Source organism: Cinclus cinclus, chromosome Z (genome assembly GCF_963662255.1).
Source record: "Cinclus cinclus chromosome Z, bCinCin1.1, whole genome shotgun sequence".
NCBI classification, from domain to species: Eukaryota; Metazoa; Chordata; class Aves; order Passeriformes; family Cinclidae; genus Cinclus; species Cinclus cinclus.
In genome coordinates, this window is record NC_085084.1 from 76029455 (window position 1) to 76057157 (window position 27703).

Below are 27703 nucleotides of genomic sequence, written 5' to 3' on the forward strand. Positions count from 1 at the left end.
CTGGCCCTGGTCACAGCAGCACATCCGTGGACATACATTCATTCGGTGTGCATCCTCAGAGCCATCTGCAACCTCTTCTTTGAGCAGATGTTGAGGTGTCTGTATATCACGTTGGCATAATCTGTGTCAGAAGATCCCCAGGCAGCTCCACAGTACGTGAATTCAATGAGAGATAACTGTGCTTTGTCAACCCCCCCACAAATCATCTCCTCCCAAATTCCACACAGTTGTGTTTGCATCGTAGTGTGATTACGCAGAACCTTTTTAATGCCTGCCAAATTCAGAGGATAAAATCACAGTGCTGCATATCAACAAAACCCAGCAATTCCAGCTTCCAATATAAAATAATTTATATACACAAAGCAGAATTTACATGTTAAATAAGAAGAGATTGTCTCATTCTCTACGGTGTATTACCCAGCTACTAAAAAATAAATAATTCACATCAGATTGATGGATTTGTTTCCTATACAGCACACGTGCGCTATCGGAGCTGACAAAGACAACATGAAAAAAACCTTTTGCAATTAATAAAAGAATTGTTGAACACTTGCACATATTGGCACAAGGCAGGAGAGGAAATGGGACATTATACAGCTCAGTTCAGGTGCCTTCCTCTGTGGAACGGGACTCAGACTTCAGCTTCACAAATTCCTTGGCAACTTCATCATTGGTTCTCTGAGAGAGAATCCTCAGGATTGTGAGTCCAGTCTCATCCATGTGAATCCTGCGCCCAAGGGGGCACCAGCAAGCACAGCTTCCTTTGTCTGCTATGTCTCTGAGCTGCATCACTGCTATCCCCAGAACCCGGTCCTCCCGGGCAAAGCAGTAATCCTTCACACAGACCTGGAGCTCGTAGGCATCAGGGCCATCTTCATTCCCCAGGATGCTGAAAAACACACACAGGTTCACTAACAGTGTATGGACTGCAAAAACAAAGGTGCCAGCAGCTGACTGGTGGGCTCTGATACATCACAGAAAACTGATTTGTACAGAAAACCCTGGTCAGAAAGAGAGAAGTAAGATCTGCAGCATGTGGTCATTTTTGCCAATATATAGCAGATAAAGAAAACCCGGTTACTGAAGAAAGAAAAACAAGCAACCCTTTTCAAGCTGTCTTTGCAACCTTGTGTGTGTTTGTGTGTGTGTGCTGAGCTGTGAAATGAGAGGAGCAGGAAACATTAAAGCCATGCTAATAGATTTTCAACTCAGATGACTTTAAACATTTCTGGTTCTGCTAAGGGTGGCTTCATTTCAGAATCACTATTTTAATTAGATGAAGTATTTTAAAAGATTCAGGAGCTTCCATTAATGTGAAAGCTAATAAAAATAAATCTGCAACCCTTCTGACATTTCTAAATGTAAAAAGAATAAAAGGAACAAAATCTCTTCATTTAGAGGAAGCCTGCCTTTCCTCACAGAATGGCGCAATTATATGAGCACTCCCTTCTCTCCCTTCTCCCCCAGATGTTTACAGCCTTTTGCTGGTCAATTCTCTTCATCTCATTTTTATATGTACAGCTGAGAGAGCTCAAGCCTGCGGCTCCCTCTGTTAAACCTCCCAAGAAAGAATATGTCCTTGTAATAATGAAAGAAAATTAAATAAGAAGAAATCAATACTCCATGCTCAGAAACACAGCAATTTTAGCAGTGCAACTTGCTACCAATTCCAAGGGCTGTATCCTTGGAAACAAGTTCCAAAGGCATGTCCCACAGGTCAAGTTGGGATAAGAACACACATTAAGATTAAGAAATAAATAAAAATGAACTTTTAGCCTCAACTCTAACAATAAAAAAATATGAAGTTCATTAAAATGACAGAGCACAGTAAAATGTGTTTATAGGACACACAGAGCATTTAAAAAGAACAAACCTCTGAATCCCACCTGCAGCAAGAACTTCCCATAATCCAGCTTTTCTGCCAAGACAACAAAGACAGGTGCTGGTTCATGTAAACTACTGGTTCATGTACTCTTCTTGGCCCTGAGCAGGCTGTCTGGGGACACTGGAAAACCCTATCTGCCCCTCTGCATCTGCACTTGCCATGCCAGAACCTCAGGATATTTTCCACACTTACAAATGAAAGGTTTCGTTGTATTTTGGAGCCCAGTTGTTGCTCTTTGATTTAGTTGTGAACTTCCTCTTCTTGTCACTCTGGTGGGGCCCAATCATGGTGATTTCAACAAATGGACGGAACATGCCAGATGTCTGCCACTTCAGGTCGTTGGCTGCCACAACTGGAAAAGAGTGTCACAACCTGGTTTACAGCAAATACTCATTTGTAATTGTTTCTCTGGACAGCCCTCATCTCTGACCTGCTTTTAACTTCTTGTTTCTAACTCAAAACATGGGCAGGAGTTTTTTGAAATGCAAGGACATGCTTTTTTGATCTAGTTTCAGTTCTGTGAAGGGAATTTAATGTATGTCACTTCTGCCATACAGATTGTCAAGAAATAAGCCCAAGAAAACAGGCTTTCCTCCAGCTCAGGGCAGGCTGCCCTGACAGTTCTATGCTTACACCACCATTATGTGTGGGATAAGGAAAAAAAGGGGCATTTTGGAGGCCAATATTAAGGTCTGTGTTGCAAAGGAAAATGGGACTGCAGGTAAGACAAACAAAGCCCATGAGCTGCGGGTGGTTTCAGGATCCAGAATTATTGGCTTTTAATTCTCATTCTGCAGTCACTGCAGGGAACAGACTGAAGCAGAGGAAACAGCTCTGAAAATCAGCTTTTGCACGTCAGTGTACATTTAACCAGGAGAGAGGCCTGAGAACTGTTTATATAAATCTTCAGAGGAAATTAAAGTAGTTAAGTATGCTATATTCAAGCGAAGGAGATGAAGGAGGAAAAGGAACCCTGGGATGAATCACTGCTCTGGTTATTTCCAGAGTGGCTGTTCAGGGACCAGCATGGCCTTCAGGATGGGGGAGAGAAGCCTCTGAACTCTCACTGTCTCTGTGATCTCTGGGTGTACACTGAGCAGTTTCGCAAGATCAGCCTGCCCTGTTCTCTGCAGCACAGACTAAACTGCGGCGCCTGGCGAGAGCCATCATCCGATTTTTGTTTACTTGCATACACTGCTGCCAATAAACAACCAGGCTGCCATGTCACTGCCTGGACAAGCTCGTTTGCTGTTTCTCTACGTGTCCCTGATGTGAAACAGAGAAAACAGTTCTGGTTTGAGATCCCACGAGCTAGCACAGAAACATCTGACTGCCAGCTGGAGATTTGCCCTGGCGAGCCTGAGCAGCAGCACGCGCTTTGCCGTACCTTTCACTGTGACCTTGTGCTCCCCAGTTCCTGGGTGGGTGTACAGGTCGACTTGGATGGACACTTCTCCCACAGGATCATCCACACTGGAGCCTGTTGGAAGAAAATGGACAGCCCCCCCATGCAAACATGGATTACTAGTCACTGGTGCAAGTCTTTATGGCCTCAGGAAGACAATGTGGTGTTTTCACAGCACACCTCCCAATGCCAGCTTTTCAGTCAGCACTGAGAATGTCACCACAGTGCAAGATAACATCAGGTTCACATGCCTAAAACACATAAACACCAACACTTCTTCCATTCCACCAAAGATTGCATCTTGTTAAAAACAACAGCAAAGATTTTTAAAGAATTTAAAAGACCTAACGCTCAACAGTGGATCTTCACAGGGAGCAAGGATTTTTCAGAGGTTCCTGCCAAGCTATTGTGTATACATGCAGGCATTCCAGTGGTGGGCATTGGCATTCCCATCTGCTCAGGGAAGAAGGGAGGCCAAAAAAATCAACAACAAAAGAAAAAAAGAAGAGAGGACATCACACAACAGAGGAAATATAGGGGAAAAAATATATAGGTATTAGTGATTTTGCACACAGCCACAGTGCAGTCTCACCCTCCAATAACCTTTTGCATGTTGTACATCACCTAAAAGTTGTCATCTTGACTCTTTATCTGCTTCCCTTTGGAGGATGATGAGAACCCCTTCTTCACTGTGCATCAGAAATGATGACAGAGAAGCACTCGCAATTTGCATACTTATTTCCCTTTATCAATTAGCCAGGGAGAAAACAAGATGTAGCTTCAGAAGAAAAAGATCATATGTTTGTAAAAGAGGGAGATCTCATGAACTTTACAATTCATATATTATGATTTTTTCCAACTTTTTAACTTTTAATCATAATTATCATAATGTAATACGTGGAAATTACATTTGTCTGGGTAATAAAATTAAAATGTCATGTAAATTACAGAAAATGACTGCTCTGCAAAATGAAAATCAAGTTTTGATAAGAGACAGAGATTGATTTAGAGAGATTGATATCTCTTTGATAACTGCCTGACCTCAGTTTGACAATTAGCAATGCTGTTGTAATTGAGATACCTAGAGGGTAATTGAGTATCTATGAATAGCAGTTATTTTGTCAAATTTGAGTGTAAGATACATGTGAGGGTACGTAAAAAACCAGTTTGTTTGAAATTCTAGATAAGGAGGTTGAAGGATATAATTACACAAACATTTTGATTAGACTGATCTAGTAAGTCAACTTTCACAAGAATGGTCTGCAGGCAGCAAAAACACTCATTTAAAAACCAAGAGGTTGAGTGCCAACCTGTGCAGTTCTCTGAGGAAAATTACATACCACAGAACTGTATGCAGTGAAAGCCACATGAATGTATGAGTAAAAGTAACTGAGCAACCAAAACATAACCTCATAATATTACCTCAGGGTAGGCTCTCATTCTTGACCTGAGTACATTGAACAATCTTTAGGCTGTAACAAATATGGTCTTGAATGTTCTGTTTCCTCCCCACTTCAAAGGGAAATACTGCTTTATTTTCGGTGTATAAGAACAGAGCTTTAAAATTGGTATGCTTAACTATTGACATGATCCATCTGAGGGTCTAGGTCTGTCACTTACACTGTTGGCACAGGAACAGGCAGAATTACCAACAGTATGTAATGGCCACATCCACAGAAACATCAGCCACCAAACATTTAGGTCTTTATTGATCTTTAGTGTAATTAATAGGTTATAATGGAGATGCTGATGCCTCAGAAGAATGAGAACAGAATCATCCCATTATCTTTGAAGAAGACAAAACTCATATTACAGTTTTTTCCCACGTTCATTCTTGTCTTTTCATATAAAAATCTTGTTCTATGAACTGCAATTTTCCGAGACAAAAAACCATGCTTAAGATGGCCAACTAAAAATATTCTGAGCATGTATAACTGTGTGCATACACACACATATACATTCAGTGACAAGCAGATTTAATTCTTGACATGAAAGCCTCATTGTTATTGCAATGCTGAAAGGTGAAACTGCAGAACTGAGCTTGTGCAATGGGTTATAGATACATTTCACCTGAGATAATAAAAATAACTTGGACAGCAAAAAATAAATTAAGAGATGGAACACTGCAAGACTTAATGTTTAGGGGTCTCCTGGGCATCCAGACCTTTAGATAACCCCCATTTCAAGCCAGATGGTTCAAGCTTGGCCATAACCTTGAGTGCATATCCAACATTCCCATGTATTACAGTAGCCTTTCTCAGCCGACCACACACATGCAAGCCCAGGACTTGAAACATACACACCATGGTAAAGGGTAGAGAAACAAGTCTGCAGTATCTCCCAAAACCCAGTCCATTTTCAAACAGCTTTCACATCCCATGAATAAATCTCAAGCTTGGGAACAGGCTTTCAGGCAAGGTAGAGACTTTTAAACCACACAATCCGTTGCTCAGTCTGTGGGATGCAAGCATTCAGTGGAAGTTCACTTCTACAAGGGAATTACAGGGAACAGGACTCTGGAAAAGGTTTCTGAGCATGGGCAAGATGACTTCAAAAGCAAAGCAGTTGGCTAATGTTGTTATAGTAACAACATTAATCTTGAACATACCCTTATCAGGAAGAATGTCCTCATTAGCGGTAAACCTTATACCTTTCCCATCATGCACTGAGACATGAATTCAAAAGGCAAGAAAGCAAGCAGGATAAAGAGAGAAGAGTATGAATTACAACACAATTAGCAATGTCACTTAAACACAAGGCAAATATTCTAGCTCTTAACAGACAGAATATCCTCCTAGGTCATACGCACCAGGATTTGGAGAGCAAGGCTGTCTGCAAGTAAGGCATAGTCTGGGTTAAAACATAATAGAATTTGTGCTGGCATATCTGAACTGCAGACCTGATCCAAACCTGCAGAGCAAATATTTAGCAGCATAGTGCCACAGAAGCCTAGTCAGTAATGACATGAAAGCAGTAGGTACCTCACAAACTGGAAGGTGCAAACCCTGAGCAGAGAAGTAAGAGAATAAAACAGCATTTAAATGATACTGCATAAAAGCCATATCCTCCCATGAACTCGTGGCACTCACACAAATGGAAACTTCAGTCACAGAGCTCTGGTAAGCAGATGCCAGCTGTAAATAGTGGTGCTGTCCATTCTGTCCCTCCAACCTGTGTGCAGTTCTCCAAACCCATCTACCAGCTCTGATTAATGAGAAGGGTAAGCAAGTAATATCCTTCTTTAGCCCCAGTCCTGGGAGGGAATCATAGAATCACAGAATATGCAGAGCTGGAAGTGACCCACAAGGGTCACTGAGTCCAACTCCTGGCCCTGCACTGAACCAGCCTAAGAGTCACACCTACCTGAGAGCATTGTCCAAACATTTCTTGTACTCTGTCAGGCTTGGTTCTGTGACCACTCCCCTGAGGAACGTGTTCCAGTGCCCAGCCACCCTCTGGGAAGAACCTTTTCCTGATATCCAACCTAAACCTCTCCTGACACAACTTCAGGCTGTTCCCTCAGGTCCTGTCACTGGTCAGCACAGAGAAGAGATCAGTGTCATGCTTTTCTCAGAGATATCCCAGCACTTATTCTGCAGGTATTAGGTGGCATAGCTCAAACCTTTCATTCCCCACAGAGGGTCCAAAATTATCAAGCCTTCTAATGTACAAGATACTGATTTGGACCAGTGGCCTCGCACACCCAGTACGTGCTCCCTACAGTGGCTTAGACTAAGCCACAAAGAAATGTCATCTGTTAGCTTTGAGATTTAACTGATGACCTTGTAATGTGTGCATATGATGCCCTAAAGCCAGAGCTTCATTCTTTTTAAGCTTCTTAAAAAATACATAAATATCCATGCACCCACTTCTGTGGCAGCCCTGTATATTCCTGCTTCTGAGAGGTAATGATAATGCTCCATTATCTTTGTGTTTCTGCTAAATATTTGCCCTCAGTGAAGTTTTACAGTCAATACATGCATTGCATGAAGCTGCTTTCTTATATCAGCTTTGAATTTGTCACTTTTGTGACTTCAATGAACTTTTCTTTCTCTAATTTCAAGTACTCCTGACTGTAATATGGACTGCAGAACATCAGTGTTGCATATTTTATTATATCTTATGCTGGATACTTTATTATATCTTAGCTCAGCATGACAATTTAACAGTATCCACATAAAAAACTAGCTTAAATTAATTCATAGTTGGGATATACAATAGGAAATACGTACACAGAACAGCCAAGGTTGTAAGCACTCAAGTGCACACTCAAGTTCCTCATTAGAAGGTGATTTGTGTGAGTGATGGCAACAGCCAGATTCCTGGAGTCCCTAGTGGATGTAGCAGTCTTTGACCTATCTGGCCACTGGATGTCATCGTTGCTCTGCTGGGACACAGCTACAGGACCGTTCTCTCAAAGGTACTGATTCATTTAATTTCAGTGTTGAAATGCAGTATGTTTCAACATAAGGAAGATTAGACTGTGCTGCTCTAGGCAGGGATCACAGAATCACAGAGCCATCACGACTGGAAGAGACCTGCACAGTCACCTAGTTCAACTGTTAATCCAGCACCACCAAAATCATCCCTAAACTATGTGCCCAAATGCCACATTCAGATACCTCTTGTACACTTCTAGAGATTGTACACTTCTCCATCACCTCCCTGGGCAACTTATTCCAATGTCTAGCCCCTTTTTCAATGAAAAAATAAATCTAGTCTGAAACTCCTGGCACAACTTCATTCCATCTCCTCTCATCCTTTCACTTGAGACATAGCAAAGGAGACCAACTTGCACCTCATGACCTACATTCAGGCAGTTTCAGGTCCCCTCTGATGCCTCTCTTCTAATGATTCAATACAGCAAAACTAAACCAAATCCCTTCAGAAACAAACCCCATTTTGCTCAGAAAATTTTTGAACTCTCTACACTGCTAGGGGAATGCCAGTATCAAGCAGCCTCATTTGCACACAAGGGCAAGTATGTGAGCTAGGGAGTGCTTTCCCCTTGATCCTAGGGCTTGGTGTGATGACATCCTGGCAGAGTTAGTACAGTCTGTGGGGTTACCAGCTCTCTTAGGCTTGGAAGGATTGAAAGAAAAAGGATCCCATGCAAAAAGATTGCAGAAGGATGCCATGGAGTTGTATTACTTCACTGCTGGGATGAAGTAGCTTAATGCAAGGCTTTTAATTAAACAGCCTGAAAACACAAAAATACCAGTTTTTGTTTAGACCCAACCCTTACAAGCATCTGTCTCCTCTTACTGAGAAAAGTCACACTGACAGTCAGCCAGTGAAGCTCCTTGACTAGAACCCAAATTATTATGTACAATAATATGGAGATGTTCACATGAAAACAACAAAATTAACTGCTTACCCCTCCAAACTCAATGAAACAGCACCGCTAAAAGCCATAAGGCTTCTCAGAGTCACCAAGCAGATTGTTGACCCATCCCAGCAGTTTATTAATATGCTGTGCTGATCTGTAATCATCTAGCTCCCACATACCCTGTACTGGCTGCAGACAAAACAGTGCATTTGTTGCTCTCCTGAGAGACTTCTCCCTTTACAACCGGTAGCTCCATGACTCATCACATCGTTGCTACTCATTCTTAGTCAGGCCACACGGGCTGTAACAGCAGCTGGCCTGTGACACAGGCTATGACTGGCTTCTGCAGTGGTGTCTTGCTGAAATGGTGCCTCACACCACCACACAAGCCTCAGTACAGTAACTTCAAATTTGGCTTAAGCCACCCACCCATATTAATTCATGAAACGTGACTGGTAAGTGAGGATTGGAGAAAAAAAAAAGACCACAAACACCCCAGGCCTTATGTTTCACATATTTCTACTCTCTTCAAATGTAGTCATGGAGTGGCAAATAACCCCCTTTCCCTCATTCCCAGTTTCAAAAGCTCTGAGGCGTCACATGTTCAGAAATGTTACTGCCAAAAGTACTCTACAAACTGGCAGTACAAGGGAGATAAATTATGAGCAGAGCCAAGAGCTCCACTGAACTCTGCCAACACAAAAGAGCCTTACCCTGAGCTGTCTGAGACTGGACAAACGTTTTGATGAGAGTGTCTGTGGTCTGAGTGTAGAGGGAGAGAGCATATCGAAGTGACTGTAGGTCTGGACTCTTCTCCAAGAAGGTTTTCTTCAGACCATTCCCACCAGCATGGAAATATTGCTAAGAGTAAAAAGAAACAGGAACGTTAGTGAGCAAAAATTGCAACCAGCAAGCAACATGTATATGCAATTGTGTGCACTGATAGGAAACAGCTGGAAAAAGTCACAAAAAAGCTTCAGTACTGGAATCCCAGCTCTCAGACCAGCTACTACCAACTGTTCATGGCATTCCTCTTCCAAAGCACTTAAATATGAATACGCTGACTCCCAGCACGTCAGTCCCCTAAACCTCTTCAGGTGTACACAAACATGGCAGTATTCTCTCAGAGCCTCTATCACTGGGACAAACTCCTGCCATCTCCTGAACCAGAACATGCACTGTCTTTCCAAAGAGGATTTGGAGATGGGAGTTGGGAACAGCAGAAACAGAAATGGAATCACTTACTTTGATTGTATCCAGTGCCAGGTCCAGAACAGCACACTGCTTTGGAGTGAGGCTCCTGGTTTCTTCTCTCACCATATGATCCTAAAAACAACCATTGTATTTGACATGAGTGTGCTGTCAGAGGCTAAAGGAAAAGGAGTCCCCAGTATCACCAGTTTCTCTGGATTCATGCTGTATCTATGTGACGGCAGCATTAATTTAGCTGTTCGAGGAATGTTTAATGCAGTCTCAGACTCACTTATTACAGCTTAACTTGGAAATACACTAATTTTCTCTCTTTGTTGCAGGCAGAGAATACATAAATAAGGAAAGAACTGGACAAAGGTAAGTGACAACTTAAAATCACAGTTTGTCTCTCAAGAAAACCCAAACAGAAGCCTGCCTGCCACCACTGTCATTCTAGAAAAGCCATAAAAAAACCTCTCCAAATACCACCTAAATCAAGGAATTCTGAGAACCAGGCATTAGTCAAAGTTGTTATATGAATGTTGTTTGTGGATTTTTTAAACTCTTCCAACTACAAAGGTCACTAATTCATTTTGTCATTTGTGTAAAAGAAGAAAAGCAAAAGAAAGTAAGTTTTCTAAAAAGATGTTGTTCTCATTAAGACCCCCCAACTGTAACAGCAAAAAGCCAGTAATCACTTGGGAAAGAATTCCCTTTTCTGCAGTGGAAGCACCTTCCTGTCAGACTCCTGGCTGACGAGAAGGATATGCCATCCCTTGGCATTTCACTAAGCTCTTTCTCTTTGATGCTTAGTCTAGGTGTCAGGGGAAAACAGCGTATTCTAGGAAGTCAAAACTTTGCACAAACCCATATTCTACCTAAGCAGCTGGAGGGTCAGGCAAGTTACTTCAGGTTGGGTTCTAAAGCATTCATAAAACGATGCAAGCAAATCAGGCAAAGACTTTTTATCCCTACTTTAAACACACCATAGGCTCCCTAGACACTTTCCAAGAGACACATCTGCTAAACTGCCTCTCTGTAAAGCAGACCTAGTGTCTGGCATGTGTGTGTTTCACAGGGATGTGTGTTTCACAGGGACAGACCTGCTGGCTATCTTGCAGCTTGCTGATTCTTCACACTGCCTGGTGCTGTCCTCATTCATTATCCACTGCAATCCATCTCCTGCCTGATGGAGACAGGGCTCTCAGTATTCTAGGGGCAGCACAAGTGTGGCAGCACATTTACCACACTTCTCACAGACATCTGGCTATCAACTTTACACAGTGAAGCCTTGAACTGCACACAAGATGCCTCTCACATTGTCAGTTTTTCAGACAAGTTCACACCCTGTCTTCTTGAGTAGCAGAGATGTGCCTCAGTGTGCCTCTTCACCCACAAAGGATGTCCCTGGTCTGGAGACTGTGTGCAGGGGCACAGTACTTGTGAGCTGTAGTGTGTCCTCTGTTGTGATATGCTGTCCTGAGGGGAGCAGTAGCTCTCCTTCTTCTTTGTGAGCTGGGGGTAATTCAGTTGAAGATGATGTGGCTTCACACTTCAGTACACAGAGACTCCAGAACACAGAGGGTAAAGCATAATTTTTTCTGTCTGACAGACAGATTAAGTGCAAAATCAGCCAGAGCCCAAGGCCATGTCTATGGGAGAGGCCAGTTTAGGCAGGGTAGCTGTGTTCCCAAGGCAGAGCTACTTTCACTTCTACTAAAATTACTTTCTAGGTCTGCCTGCCAGATTGCCCCAACTGCCACAAAAACCAGGGTGGTCAGCACTTTTTTCTCAAACACCTACAGAGCTCATTCAGCCCCACTGAGAGGCCACTCTGCCCGTGCCCATGCTGTCAATGCATAGCAACACATCACTGCTTTCTCTGAGGTCCCCAGTGTAATTTTCTTCAACACATTATGTAAAAATAACCCAGAGACTGGACTGGTAATATTTGCACTCCTCAGAGAGGAGCCCACGACTGTCATTTCTGTGCATACCTGCCCTCTGCAAATCCCACACTGTTCCTATAAAGAACTGTGCACAGTGCTACCTTGCACTTCCCAGACTGCCAGCCAGGAGCAAGAAACAAATATTTACATCATATAATAATAAAAAAAAAGCACAACACCAAACAACCCAACAAACTCTTCCTGATCTCTCAGACTCATCTTTGTATCCTACACAGGTATTGTCAGAAGAAATTCCGAGGTCAGAGCCTGGCTGTTTACCTTGGGGCAGCACAAGGGAGAGGAGGCAGTTGCTCCCTGCTCCAGTTGCTGGCTGTTAAGCAAACTGAGCAGAAAGAGCCTGATAATAAGTGGGAGGCAGATATGTGGCACCAAGGAGCCAGGTTTATGGTTGGCTTTCTGAGAATTTTAAAATACACTGTGAAATTGATTTGTCATCAGGACAAGAGCCTGTGCTTGTCAGGTCTGTCAGTCTCAGTTTTCAGCTAAGTTATCTGATTCACTAGGGCTCTGTTCTCCCTGTTCAATTTAAGACTAATAAAGCTTATAATCCATCCCATAATTTTCTCAGGGTTTTAGTGGAACTGAAAGATGCAGAGAAGGATGGGCCTGAAGAACCATGCCTTCCTTGTTAGCTTGTGCCTACAAAAAAAAATAATATCCACAATTCTACAGACTCCAACAATTTATACCCTTGTAACACTCCTATTCTACTGGAAATTTTTGGATATAATGTAATTTCCCTTATGGTCTCCAAAATTCAGGTGCTTTCACACTTGAACACGACTCTCTTGTGACATATAAAATCCTGTCTACCTGTACTGCTGCAGTTCTATATGCAGATACGCAAATAAAGGCTTAAACACACACCAGGGCTTGCCTGATTTGCATGATTATGTGCATTTCTAAAAATGCAGTCCAGAGTCACCAAAGTTAAGCTTTACAGTTCGGGCTGCTGCTGAAGGACAGCCTTCACCTGACCAGTGCAAAGGGAAACCAGTAATGCTTCCAACCCATGCCTGGCAAAAGGCACCCTGTATATGCTTAGAAATTCAAGTAATGAGAAAATATGGAACAAGTAGAAGACAACAGTGAATTTCAGTGGCCATGCCCAAGAATGCAAGCAAACCACAGGAACTCACAGATTGTCCTTGTGAGCTGGGGGAAGAAACAGCAAATTCAGAACTCTGCCCTCAGACACCAGGAGTACATGTAAAAGGCAGGGATGGTTTCTTGTCCTCCACATGATGAGTCCTTGCTGATGCTTTTGCAAGAGAAAGTGGAAACTCACAGGAAACAGGAGACACATTTGGATTCTGTGGTTCAGCTGCCACTCTCTCCCAGGTTGGCTACAAAGCTCCTTTCTCCCTATTCTTCCCATGGCAGTGACACACAGCATTGCAAGTACAGGAAGCAGGGAAGGAGACACAATCCTCATGAGCCACCACGTCACCAGGGACGACAGCCTGACCATGGGAGTGCATAAGGCCATCATTCAGCACAAGTGACATCTATTCCTCTGTGGAGCCACACTTGGAGGTTTATGCTAGGTGACTATTAACTGGTATGTACCAGACTCAAAATGTACCTGGAGAACAGGTGCACATCTAATGACACACCTGCATGCCCTAATCACTTACTAGGACTGCTAATAAGAACTGCCTTAAATGAGTTGTGTAATGGCCACATAAAGGTGTTTGGAAAATGTGTCAGCTGGGCAAGGGACATAGGTATATGAAGACAGCTCTATTAGTGTCCAAGACAAAAGCAGAAAACTATAGGAAGGGACAAACACATTTTGAAACTGCAAGAATCACTTAGGAGAATGTCCTTTGCACTGGGAAGATTTCCCTGATCATGCTCTGACACAGAGGTCAGGTCCAGGTCCAGCTCCATCTCCCTTGCTGCAGACTGTGCACTGTGACACTTCAGATTTAGACCTCCCCCTCTTGCACAATACCAGTCTCATAGCACAAGTGCCACCACAGCACAGTGCAATCTGAGCGCTGCAAGGCGTCACTATTTTCATACCATTCCTGCTGTGATCAGTGAATTAGTGCTTGATTCAGTTATGATGAGGTGGTGTGCACTTCGTAATGCTCATGTCATGCACTGTCACGTCATGCACTGTCAAAACACATCAACAGAGCCTTCATGCTAAATGCCAGCTTTGCCTGTGAAGGGAGCCCACGCAGAAAGAATTTACAGACACAGGCTCTCTTCCATAAGCAACAACTATTTTGTTAACAGCCCATGTAATTCATCCACAGCTAACACAAGTGTCTTTCCAACCATTAGGGACTCCCTTTTATAAATGGGGATACGGAGGAGCTGACAAGATATTGAGAAATGTACTTTTTTTCATTTTAAATCAATGTACAAGACGTAACACCGTGTTTACAGAAGAGAAAAACTACTTTGATGATTAAATGCACAGTAAGATTTAGCGTTAAGCGCTATGCTAATGTTAGTAGAATGCATTTAAAAACACATTTAATGCATTTAAAGGCATTTCTCCACAACTGCATTCAGCAACAAACCACTGGAAGCACAAGACATGCTATGCACTACCACACTTCCATGCTTACACACAGGGACATTAACACAAGCCATGCAGGACAATACCTTCAACTTTGACAAGTGTCCCAGTTCCTTAGCAGCACTGAAAATCAACTGTGTGCCCTATGGTTGCAGAAGTTAGAAAAGAAAGGGGGGGGGGGGGAAAGGGTTATAAACAAGCTTCACATATTTTTCCTTTGAGCAAGTCAAGTCAGTTCACAGCAGGTATACATAATCACCTCAAGGCAAGGTGCAACAACTGGACTCTTTGCCAGTTTATTACCTAGTACAAACCCTGGCATTTCTGTGGATACCACATCAAGAACTATTTCAGAGCACCATGTCTTGCTAACCAGCTCACTCTTGCTTACAGCAGCCACTCACTTAATACACGATAAACCTACAAACAGATTGCACAGGGTTGGGATGAAGGCCATGTCCAAACACTCCTTTAGATTTCACGTCTAAATACACATGAAGACCACAAAGACTGGCCACAGTAAAAGTAAAAGATCAAACAACCCCAAGATGATGAGAATCTGTCTGTAGAGCTAGGACCCAGTCATCACAGTGGGGTAAGCACAGATCAGATCGTAAACAAAACTGGACCTCAGCTGTTCAGGGGTGAGAGATTGCCAAAGTGTAGTGAATACTACAGAATCACCTCCAAATGTCCTAGAGCTTGGCCAATGGCTTGTCTTCCCCCACTGTGCCTTACTGAAGCTGTATAACAATGAAGAAACATAAAGGGAAGATGAACCCCAGTGACAGGAAATCTTGCTTCAAGATTTCACTCTCACTGTAAAAAAACTCTTCCTTTTATCTAGACTAAATCTACCCTCTTCTGTTTTAAAAGCACGCTAGCTACATGACACCTATGTACCAACTGGTTATTTAGGCATTTGGAAAATAAATGTTAACACATAAAATGTGTTTCAACTAGGTCAGGTTGCTCAGAGCCCCATCTAACCTTGTCTTGAATCTACGGATGGGGTGTGCTACATAAGGACTGTTGGCTTCATGAATTAAAGGTCCCCAGTAAATCCAATTCTCCTTCCCTCTCCATTACTATCCTTTCTTATCTTAACAGACTTTAACCCTCCCACTTAACTACAATAGCCTTGACCACGCCCCACCCCAAAATACCTCTAACTGCCATGAAGAAAGATGTACACCCAGAATTATTATACTGCCCTTTGCCCCTGCCAGCGTCACTCAGCGTTATTTTGCTGCCTTCCCTGGTACTTGTTCATAGTGCTTTAAGTCAGTAATCTGTGGAACTATCCCACCCAGAGATTTGCAGGGAAGACCCTGGGAGCTGGCTACTACCGCTGATTTTTTTTTTTTTTTCTTAAAGGATTAAAATGAACATCAGCCCCTCTAAAAGTTTCCCCTCAGCAAAAAGTCTCTATAACAGTGGAACACCTGAGACTTACCCTAGGGAAACTGGACACACTCTGCCCATTACAACAGCAGCTCAGAACTGATTTTTTTAAGGTGAGGAGGCATTTTCTTCAGTTTTTCCAGTTTTGGAAATTTCTTCAAGCTGAAAGACTCTGTGTCTGAAACCACAGATCACTTCCTGATTTGCTCTACTTGTAACCACCAGCTAACCCTCAGTGCTCCTCAGCCTTTTATGTTTGTTGAACACAAACCGACACAGAATGAACATTATTGATTTTGCAGCTAAACAGAAGCTCTTGATAAATGATTAAATTCACAACTTTTGGCAGGGGTGTAGCGGAAAGTGCAGGCAAGCACTGCAAATCTCAAAGGGAAAGCTCCTGAAATGACACTGAGAGCTTGCCTTACTGTCAGTATCCAATGGGTAACATTGAAGCATACAGCTCTCTAATCTGAAACGGCACAAATTTCCATGTATTTCCAGCAAGGAGGGTTGAACATGACTGCACAGCAGCAGCAACAGAGAGATTTCACTGTGGGCCATGCCAAATAACCAACCAACCAGAATACAGGGTTTCACCAGCCTCTACTACCCAGCAGATGTGCCTGGTGTTCTGTACTGTTTGCCATGAAATTCTGCAGACTTATGGGTCTTAAAATTTAAGGGTTTTGAGTCCATTGACCAATCAAGAAACAAAACCCAAAATGTTTTTATATATGGAATTCTGAAAAGGGGAGTATCCTCAGAACATAGTAATATCAACCTTTCTTAATTCAATATTTTCAGCATTCACTAGACACTTTTTAAAATATACCTTTGAACAACAACATTAACCAGCCCAGGCATGAAGCCTTCCAGCCTCAGGCTTCTAAGGAGGGTAAGTCAGTAACACTGAGCAATAGCCAGTGACTGGATATGCTTCATGGAACAAAGCTGCTCAGATAACTCCCAGTTCTTGCACGCTAAGAAAATCCTCTTCTATCAGTGACAATCTCTGCCAATGTGTCTGCAAGGACAAATTATTTTGCTTTTACACTGAGTTTGTCATCAATGCTGGTAATATCTAATGAAAATCTGGACAGCTCCTTCCTCTGCCAAATGGCATTCTTGTAAACAAGATGCTATACTCCTCAGAAAAGTTACTTATGCATGGAAAACATACCACAAATCTCTGTGGACAGCACTTGCTCTAGTTGTGCCAGAGGGTGAGAACAACTGAACTTAAATTACTAGGTAGCTTTGAGAAAAGATGCCCACAATGGAATTGATTAAAATGTCAAGGATAGAATATGAGGATAAACTAAATCCTTATCATGAATCATGCCTAGCTCTGTGGCAAACACAGTTGGAAAGAGGATGAGCCTTCATGCTGGTATTTCTGGCTCTTCTGTAATGTTAGTTGTACTTTCCTGAACTCTTCAGAAACAAGAAACACACCTACAGTCCACAACACAGAGATTTTAAATTCCTTGTTAACAGTCTGATGCTTTTTTGTCTCTTCAGTGAAAGCATGCAGAGAAGGATCATCAGCTGACTCAAGACTAATTGTTGGAAGCCAACAGAACTGCACTGATTTATACTCCAAGTGACTCAAACCCTTAAAGCTTAACTGTCCTACTGCTCAGCTGACAAAGTTAGGAAACAAATGCCTGCTGCAAGTTTTTTGATTTCCAACCCTTTTTTGGAAACCATATTATATGCAATGCTTATTTTTCTAACACATAACAGTGAAAGGAAGTTTCATCTCCTATTTCATATCTATTTCTCATATTTTTTTTTAAATTCCCATGTTCAACAATGAGATTTGATAATTTAACAGCATTTAGGTTCATTTAAAAAACTCTGTTGTATCTGTTATGTTAATGTTTGTTAGAACACATTAAGATAAAACTAACTTACAGTTGTTGTGGTATATTAAGCCACAAAAATGGACAAAATAAACTTAAAAGTGGGGATGAAAAGAGGAAAATAATTACCTGTCAGTACAGAGAACTAGGCACATATGCAGTTCACAGACCATAATTTTATTCAAGGCTAAAAAAGCTTTTTCTCCTCATCACAGAGGCAGCCTTGAACTTCCTGCTCCAAGCTAGCACTAGGGAGAAGATTCATTTAAACTAACAGAAGTTAAGAAAGGTCTCAGAAAACCTCTTAAAGCCACTACTCTCCTCCACCAGAGTAGCTCTGAAGCGGCTCAGGCAGATGAGACTGAGAAACAGACAGTCTGGAAGTCAAATGCAAATTCTGTCCTCAGCTTAAACAAAATTTTGTTCATATCCTGGACCATGTTCTCATGTAGTGAAGAGAAGTCTGACAAGTAGGAAAAAGCATAGCAGGAGCAAGCACAAACGGAGCCTCACGTGAATAGCTGCAGTCTACTGTGTGAAATAAATAAGGAGAGGCTCCAGAGGAATCACCTGGGTGTAAACTAAGCATTTCTTCTCTCACCTGACTAGTCACTGATGGCATGGTACAGTTTCACTGTAAGCAGTTGAGAAAGAAATGTATAACTAAACCATTAGTATCATCAAGTGTTGTGCACTAAACCCCAGAATACAGATTCCCACAATGTATAGCCACTCAACCAAGACAGAAGGTGTTTAATTACATGCTGGATCTTAAAATTAGTGAGGTGTGAATTACTTGGGTGAGTTACTGGTGATCATGTTGCTGCTAATCTCACAAGCCACAGGCAGAGTTCTCAGAAAAGTTGAAGTTACCCATCGGAAAGTCATGAAGGAGCTGCAGATCAGGTCATCAGAGTGGGAGGTTGTAAAACTGCCCTGTCCCCACTGGATCCCTCACAGTGCTAACACTTTCTCACCTGAGCCCCACAGAGCAGAATCTTCCAGAAGCTAATTTAAGTGGAATTTTTAAGTCTGGAGAGCAATATTTAAGCACTGTGCAGTGGCAGGGTCACACCAGTGACAGGCAAGACAAACTGCAGGGTGACAGGAACCTTCTACCCAAATATGCTTTCCACAATCTCCATCAAAAAGACTTCTGCACCTCTAGCAAAACCTCCAGTTTTGCAGAAAGAAGATAAAAATATTCCATAAAAGAGATTATTTTCTACCATGAATATCTCCTACTTCTTAAGTGTTACACACGAGTTTTAGGATGGAAATTCCCATCAGTGGCCCTTCAAACACAGAGAGGCACCTCTGGAGCTTTCTGTTGGGGACGAAAGTGTGCTACAGTGCCCGAGGCTATTTGTGTCAGATGTGCTTTCGAAAGAAAAGAAAGGGAAGAAAAAATAAAAAGGCAAACCAAATTAGATAACAGCATCTTGGCAAAGAAGTAGAATAGTGAAGAGAAAGCACTGCTTCTGCCCATGCTGGAAGGACCAAATTCTGCCTTGCCTTGACCTGCTAGCCTTCACTGCTGGAAATCATGAAAATCTGGTGGTGATGGAATAAATTGCTATGCCCCAGAGAACAGAGTGGAAGCAGCTCTTTGTCCTTGCAGCTCATCCAGCCTCACCACCAGTTAGTTCCTTGCTCAAGGACTGCAGACAAGGCCATTTTAATAACTGCATTTTTCGTAAGTGTGCTTCTGGAAGAGCAACTCATTTCCAGTTCAGACAGGTTCAGCCTCCTTACTACCATACAACTAATTAGACACAAAAAAATCCAGCTATGAGCATTTTGCGTTATCTCAGACAAAAGAGTATATGCTTCAATTTGCTTCTCAATTTGAAACTGAAATGATGGCCACAAGAAACTATGAAAAAAACTTTAAGTGGCTTATAGCAACATCCTGCAGGTTGGAAGAATTGGCTGATCACAGTTATTGCCTCCTTCATAATAAAAGGAATCACTCTGAATCACTCCCCTACTCTGCCTTTGAAATCCAAAACTAGCAAGTATAAAGATCAAACAGCTCCTCCCTAGTTCTCTCTGAGGCCCTTGATCTCACTGATTCCATTCCAAATTGATCATGTTAATGCTGCTCCGACATGATGATTTTTGCATCCGTTCCCAAAGACTCCTTTTTAAAAGCAATTCAACCAAGACAAAGAAATTTAATCTCCCTAAATTTATTTTCTTTTCCTTCTTTACAAATCATAAAGGCAAGCAGAAATGATTACTCCAAATCTGAGCTCAGAGAAAGCAGACTTTAGCAAATTACAGCTCATGCTAATTTCATGGTGGTAGTTATGACAGTGCACTTCATCCCAACAGTTTTATTTAACACCTTTAAATAAATTTAATTTAAAACCTTTATTTAAATCGTCATCAAGGCCAGAAACAAGGGCCTTTTCTCTCAGAGAAAGAAATATCTATAGCAAGAGGCAGGTTTGCATCATTTCCCTGGACACTGCAACCCAAGAAACCAAATCAAAATATGTGAGAGAACGGAAGAGTGAATTGTTCGATCCACCACTGAGAAAAAAGTAAGGCTGCACAACTGAGCTACAAACTGCAAGTTCACTTTAGCAGCAAAATGAAAAGAATTTTTGGATCATCTGTAAATAATGAGGTTACAGCCCAAACTTCACACTGCCTCCGAGAGCAGCTGGACATGCATGACTGACATTTAATCAGTTTCCTTGGTTTCTCAGAACTGGGGAAGAGTTAATGTTCCATTGTTAAGAGCATCACTACATTCACAACACACATTCATCCAGCATGTCCACACAGCTGAACAATTTTAAAAAAGACTGCCTTTGAAGAAAAACTATCTGGACTTGTTTCCAACTCACCAGCATGACAGACAGAAAAGTACTGCCAGCCAATGCTGGTGTTTAAAGCCTTCTGTGGGGGGTAAAACAGGGGATGGGTGATTAAAAATCAAGCTCAAATCAGCCACATCCATATAGAAAGACACTCTGGCTAATAGATAATGGGGGAAAAGTGGCTACGGGTCATGACCAAAGGCCATGAAGCCTAACTGTTCCACAGTTCCCACATACACAGACAGCTCTCCTTAGAAGACTGCAAAACACTAACCAGTGTAAACTGCTATACTGGACGGAAACTCCCTTTGGGACATGGATTTTGAGTTGTGTTTTACTTCTGGAGCATACTCTGTATCTTGCAACCCTACCATAAATAGAGATGCTCTCTTTCTTTACCAAGTTACAGACATGTTTTTCCATCCTCAGGCAGGCTACATGCAGACAAATTTACCTGGATGGATGACTCACTAGGTCAGGGGGATGAGTTACACAGGCAATGGCAACACTTTCTGGTATGAGTCAGGAAGGATAAAATGCTTTACCGTATGGTCTGTAAGAGGAGGCAGCACAATCAGCTTCTCCATGGTGTTCATTACCACCCTCCAGAGCTCTTTCAGCACCCGTTTCAACACTGTCTTTTCACACACTGTTGCAAACAGTGTCAGGCTGCAGGGAGAGAGCAAGAACTGAGTAAGTTCAAAGAGCACAATATGCAGTGAAAAGGGAGCTGTATATGGAAGATTCAGTGCCCTATCCAAAGCAGTTGGTCATAACAATTGCTTTAAGGGTAAAAACCCTTTTCTAAAGCATAGCCTGTGCTCACCCTTCCAGTTTTAGCACTAAAAACACTGGCCAAAATGAATGATTGACATTACTGATGTCAATAATTTCTGTTTATTGACCTGGGGATTATAGAAGGTGTCACTTGGTGATAGGCAGTTTGGAATAATATATTTGATCCAAGTAAGAGCAGGTACTATTGGACAGGATCCCTTTAAGAAGATGTATTTGGTTTACAGAGTATATTAAAAAAATATAAATACAGAATAATAGATTTTAAGCTTCAAGGGGCTACTATAATGATTTTTGATGAACACCTAAATTAATACTTCCCAGAGTGTTGTGAAGAAATTCCTGCACAGCTTCTGAAAGCTGCTGATGTACCTAAATCTTACACCTTGAAAACCACCCCAAAATATTTCTCGGACAGCTCCATGTTTCGTAGTGATTGCATTCACCAATCACCTGCCACATGTTTACCTGCTCTAATACAAAGAGCTTTATTTCCCTGGGTTTCCTTCCTTTATCATTGTACAGGCCATTAAAAAAACAAGCCAAGAAATGCTAGATACTTCTTTGAAACATTTGTGATCTTCGGCATTTACTGATCCCACTCTGAGAGCTACAGAACAGGAACTCTGTGGCCAGCAGTACTCAGACAGCTGATTCTTTGTCAGCTCCATTGTGTAACATTTTCTCCCAGCTTTTCTTCTCACAGTAGGTTAGACAGTAAATGAACACAACCAAACAGGGACAGGACTGATATGGGTGGAATGCAAGAGGCATTAAAAAAATACTCTCCTTATGTAAAGGAGGGAAGAAAATAATCCAAGCATGGACTATTATAACAAAAGTTACTTGCTCCACATCTGGATGGCAATCGTTAGCATACCACATTACCAATGGTACAAAGGAATATGGCTTTTCAGGAATCATAAAGGCATGCATGGAAAATGTTCAAATGAGAAAGGTCCTAGATGTAGCGACTGCTGCAAAGAGTCACTTAGTCACACAGTGACCCAAAAGAAAGATGGACTAATCAACACTAAGAGCAATCAAACCCCCTGTATTTTAAACTTGTAAAGCTTCACATCTCTTGTAGCATTTATTATGAAAATTTCTGGCTATCCCTTATTAAATGAAGAACTGATGTGCATCAGCATTAAGTTTAACTTGTTCAGGGATTAAGAACTATTTCTCTTTGCAGTTCAAATCTTGGCTTGAACATTTAACTGTCCTTGACCAGCTGAATCATGCTGCATGGTACTAATGCAACAGTTAATTAAAGCAATGGATCAACCACGTGCATGTCCCATGGTTCAGAAGCTTATTTGCCCATCAGAACAGCAGCCAAGCACATAAGCACTGTTTGCAATATGCTTGCTAATTTGCTACAGTAAGATCTCTATTGGAAAAAAAACATGGCTAAAAAATTTACAATTTCAGTCTTTTTCACTACTTGATCAGCAGAGTGTGTTTTGCTGATTGCTGTAGTTGCCAGAGGTAGACAGAAGAACTGAGAGTGTGCTTTAGCACTGAATGAAGGCTCAAGAGCCCATCCATGGTTGTGAGAGGCAGATATGAGAAGAAAAGGTATTAATTCTTCTTGAAAATGTGGAGACTGGAAATCTCAGTAACAGTCCAAGAACATGGAGTTATTTTCCCCTCTGCCTCATTCTTGTTCCAATCCAATGAACTGTATGTGCAGCACAGATTTGAACATCCTTACTTTCCATCTAGGAAGTCCATCAGTGGCCTCAGGACATTATCTGCATCTTGTGCAACTGTGTTTCTTGCATTAGCAGCAGAATTTGCTGTCCCTTTCACTTGACAGAGGATATCAGACATTTGCTTGACACACTCATCAATCCGGGTCTGAAAGCTGCACAGATAGGAGGGAGGCAAAAACCGGTATTATTATTGGCAGAAATACAAGGCAAAAAGTTTCAAATTCACTCAGTTTCACACTTTTCTTTCATGAGACTTGCTGCTCTTTTCCTTACTGTATTTGTTACCAAAGGGCATGCTCTCCAGTTCCTTGTGCCCACCACCCACACACAACTGACCACCTCTGAACACGAGGCATGAGCATGTTTGACAGGAATTTGTTCATCTTGCAGCAAAAAATGATCCTTTCCTGACTTCAAGAAAAGTTGTTATTCTTAGCTCAAAGCACCCTGCTGTGCCCTTTGCTTTCTCCACCACAGAGACTGGGATATCACATGGAGCAATGACACAATGCATGCCCCACTCTCAGCACCCAGGAGTCCATCAGCAGAAATCCAGTTATGACCCATCATAGCCTAAGTCTTTAAAATAACAGAGAAAGCCTGAATGCAGGCACCAGCTTTAACCAGTCCACTGCCATACAGTTCATGCCAAGTGTCAAATTGGGATGTGGGGCTCAGCTGTGCAAGTGCAGTCTCCCTGTAACGAAGTGACACAAAGGTCATTAAAGAACAATTACTTTTCCACCTCTTCCTGCTAAGAGGAGATTCAAAATTAAATAATGCAGTGATTAAAAATTACTAATAGATTAGCAGAGCTGACAACTAATCAATTAAGCAAATAAAAGAAAATGCTTTGACATTTAAAAGAACAGTTACTAACAACAGGCACTACAAGTGACATTTAACTATCCATTAATGGAACAGAGGTTTGAAACCAGGAAGAGAAGCCAGTGTTAGGAGCTGGGGTAAAGATTTAAGACAAGGTACAAAAGTTTAGAAGCCAGTTTTACATCTGCATCTGAACTCCTATGTGCAAGCCACCGGAACACCAGTGGGTCGGGTGTGAGTGCTCCATGGCTCTCACCTTCCTTCTCCACCTGGACACCTTTCCTGCTCTGCCACCTCTTGCCTCATGGTCCTTCTTGCTCAATTCTAGCTTGCCTCTCACTGGAAAAATTCCAGAGCTGTCTCCCACTTGCTCTACTTCTAGCCTCACGAGTCCTGCAGCATTCAGTTATGGCTGCAATGTCAGCTTAATCAGAGACTTAAGCCGTATCAAATCAAAGAACAAAAAATTTCCTGTGTCATTAATAATCCCTGTTCTGTCACAGGCCAATCCCACCCCACAGTTCTCCCATCACTTCATCAATTGCAGGACTTTGCTTCAAGATGCTTTAAACTCCCCAGGTCAAGGATGGAAAATAACAATGCCTTCATAGACAAAAAGTAATATGAGCCAAAATGGTTGCCGATTTTATGAAAAATAATAGATCAGTTACTGTGGCAACAGGTTCACCTGAAAGTGAAGCTTGTATAGATGTACAGCTTAACAGGAGCCCTTGGCAGCAGCAAGCTAAAAAATAACTTCACCTGTGCTGTCAGACAGGGCCTGCTGCTCCCTAGTTCCTCCAGGAATTCCTTCCTTCACTCCTACAGCCTCCAAAAACAAAAGAGTATCTAGACTTGCATGAAGGATACACCCTTCCAAGACTTATCTTCTCCCAAGAAAATGCTTGTGCCCAGAAAAAATCCTCTCTCAGCACAGGGATAGTGAGGTTCTCTGGACACATGCTGCCTTCTCATCAAATACAATTAATCTCACACAGATGAAGAAGAGTTAAGATCTGCAGTATCAGGTGTACACAGAGGTGAAAGAGCAACTGTTTACAGACTCTGCACAGAATACTGTGGATATCTGCCTTATCTCCTACATTTATATCCGTTAGGAGATCATGCTTATATAGTAAACTGCAGCTCTGCTTTTCACTCCCTAAAACTGTTAAGGAATAAATGAAGGTATCAGGTATCTTACTGGCTGGATCTCTGGCTGGCTCATCTCTCTAGAACACTCCCCAGTACATATGCTGATACTAGAAAATCTCTTTAGATCATATTACCATTTGTCAAGACTGTCCCCTAAGTGTTTTGTAGAACGACAGCACGGAGACAATACTCAGATAAAAAAATATTCACCTGCCTAATCACCGTTTCTCAGTCACTCTCTGTCTAATTATGAACTTTACTGATTCCATTCAGTTACAGTTTTAGTCTTTCCGTTTCTTTCTGTAGCATCCATTACTGGCCATGGGAGCTGCTCACTCATCTCCCTGCTCAGCTTTGTGTGCTGAAATCCAAACAGTCTTTGACAAATCCCACTATGATCTTTTAGCCATAAGAATTGCACACCTGTCGACCCTGGGAGGAAAAGTTGGTACAATTTGATCTTACTTGCCCATGTTCAAGCTACAGTACAGGTCATGCCTTCATTAATCTTGTTTTGCAGTGTAACATGAAATGAATGGGGTTTGCAATGAGAAATGGTTGTTTCCAAAGATGAGTCAGGAGCTCTGTATTTTCAGATTTCACTTAATTGACATGCTCTATAGTTCACTACAAAAGTCTTATAAAGTAGAGCACATTTTTATCCTCAGGTAAACGATAACATGATTTGCAATAAAAGCTAATTGCCATCAATTACTCTTGCGATACTTTAAAGAGCTCCTTGAAGCACTAGATAACATTTACATAAGCTTTAGAACAAATCTATCTCAAATTCTAAACCTGTTTCCTTCTTATTCCAGTTTTCATTTAACAATCAGAAATCAGTCAGCTGTTTCATACATTTAGAGCAGAATGTTTAAACAAGAATGTTGCTTCATAAACGCTAAGCTGGAAACTGCTTTTTGAGCAGTAAAGGAGCAGGCAATTCTGTTACTGACAAGCACTACTTACTGAAAAAAAAAAAAATCACTCTGTAATTCAAATACATTTCACAGTTGAGAAATCTCCGTGTTACACTTCCAAGCAGAGAAATACAGAAGAGAAAGAATTTAAAAATGTTTCTCTCTTCTTTATATGGTCTCTGTATCTCAAAGGCCATGAATTCGGGACCAAAAGAAAAATGTAATGCAATTCACAGGAGTTTATTTTCTTTTGTAACCTGACTAAATGAGATTAGACATAAGAAAGGAATGCTTCAAGGACAAGGACCCTGTAGTACTGACCTGTTACCAAACACTGCACTGAGCTCATCCAAAACATTGTTCAGCTTCACTTGGAGCTCTTTGAGATGGTCACTTGCTTCTGCATCCAACTGTAGATGAAAAGAAGAACACTTAGTTTGAACCCAGAGGGCAGTCTGCTGTCCTCTGCAGTGCTTCTCTTCACTGTTGAGGCTACACTTAATAAGCAGGTGAACTATCCCCACTGGACTCCACCAGGTAGGATGTTCCCCTCCACTGCCTGCTGCTGCTACAGAAGCTGTGAAATCATAGCAGATGTTTGCCTAAAAAGCAGCAAGTAATTTCCCCAGACTCCTATACCCTTCAATATCCTTCCTGATGTTTGTGAAGTTGAGGAGGAAAGGGAACATGAACTCCCTGTGTCCAAGAGTGTAGCTAGGTAAAGAATCCATCAAGTACTGTGCTTTAACCTGGGCTCACACATCATTTCATTCCTCTGAGTCTGGAAGGACACAGGGCTCTTCAGGCTGGTTGTTACTACTTGTGCATTTCATGCATGATCGTGAAAGAGGCTATTTCACTTTCCACCCTGCTGTCAAGTATTTCAGCTGAAGATTGACCCAGTCATTGCTCTCAGAAGGCTCGATCCCAAGTGTTATGAAAATCTGGCCACTTTATCATGGCAGGAGCTGTTGTGCACTTTTGTTGATCATTTTTGTAAAGTAAAATCTCAGCTACTGCTATTGAGCAAACAATACCTAGCTCTACGCTCACATGGAACAAGACAGCTTTTTGCATACAAATGTTCAGAGGGAAACAAGAAAAAAGTTCCCTGAGCGTTACGTGAATGCTGTTGACACCTTGGCAGGCACTGTAAGGAAGTGCTTCCTCCATTCTCATCAGTCCAAAGATAAGAACTGTTTTTTAATTGAACATGATTTACAGTGTCTTGTATTCCAGCTGCTGACACCCCTCCAGCCTCAAAAGAGCCACTTCTGAGCAGCGTACCTGTGTATATACATAGCAACACAGGATGAATGCTTTGGGATCATTTGCTCACAAAAAGTAACTTGTAAAACAGATGTGCCTGTGTACACAGGCAGACGTTTGCAAAACAAAAAGCTTCCTCTAAGGCAGAGCATCTCTTTAGGAATGCAACGAGCCAGGTACCACTACCATGGTTAAAAATCAGTTTAGATTTTTATGGTATATCCATCTATACAGGATTTGAATACGATGGGAGTTCCCACCTCTAAAATCAGTGCTGAAGCCCTCTTCATATTGCTTCAGCATTTGTCAGAGAAAGCCAAACCTCAGGGGATTTGGAATCTGATCTGCTCATTTTCCTGTTGTAAGCTGGCAAGGAAAATTGACTCTATTATGCATTTGAACCTGTGCTAATGAAACTTCTGGATCAGAATTTTAAAAGTAATTAAAGCAAGATCCAACAACCAAACAAATGATGATTACTTAGACCTTGTAACTTTAGGCATTGCTGCCTCCGATTATTTTTCCCTTATTAAAGTAAATTTCTTTTCCTATTATCTCTGTAACACTCTTGCTCTGTGACGGCAGAAGGAAGCTAATGT

The 27703-nt window shown here is 41.8% G+C and overlaps 1 protein-coding gene across 1 annotated transcript in view; it reads right to left on the reverse strand.

Moving 5' to 3' along the window:
- Nucleotides 1–603: 603 nt before the first annotated feature.
- Nucleotides 604–27703, reverse strand: part of UNC13B (unc-13 homolog B) — a 178620-nt gene continuing 151520 nt past the window's right edge. Inside the window, exons 33-41 of the mRNA XM_062513980.1 lie at nucleotides 26157–26245; nucleotides 22932–23084; nucleotides 20965–21088; nucleotides 14403–14459; nucleotides 9865–9945; nucleotides 9333–9480; nucleotides 3273–3365; nucleotides 2078–2237; nucleotides 604–889 (exon numbers count right to left, since the gene is read on the reverse strand). Coding sequence (XP_062369964.1) covers nucleotides 604–889; nucleotides 2078–2237; nucleotides 3273–3365; nucleotides 9333–9480; nucleotides 9865–9945; nucleotides 14403–14459; nucleotides 20965–21088; nucleotides 22932–23084; nucleotides 26157–26245 — 1191 coding nt within the window. The remainder of the gene's footprint in view (nucleotides 890–2077; nucleotides 2238–3272; nucleotides 3366–9332; nucleotides 9481–9864; nucleotides 9946–14402; nucleotides 14460–20964; nucleotides 21089–22931; nucleotides 23085–26156; nucleotides 26246–27703) is intronic.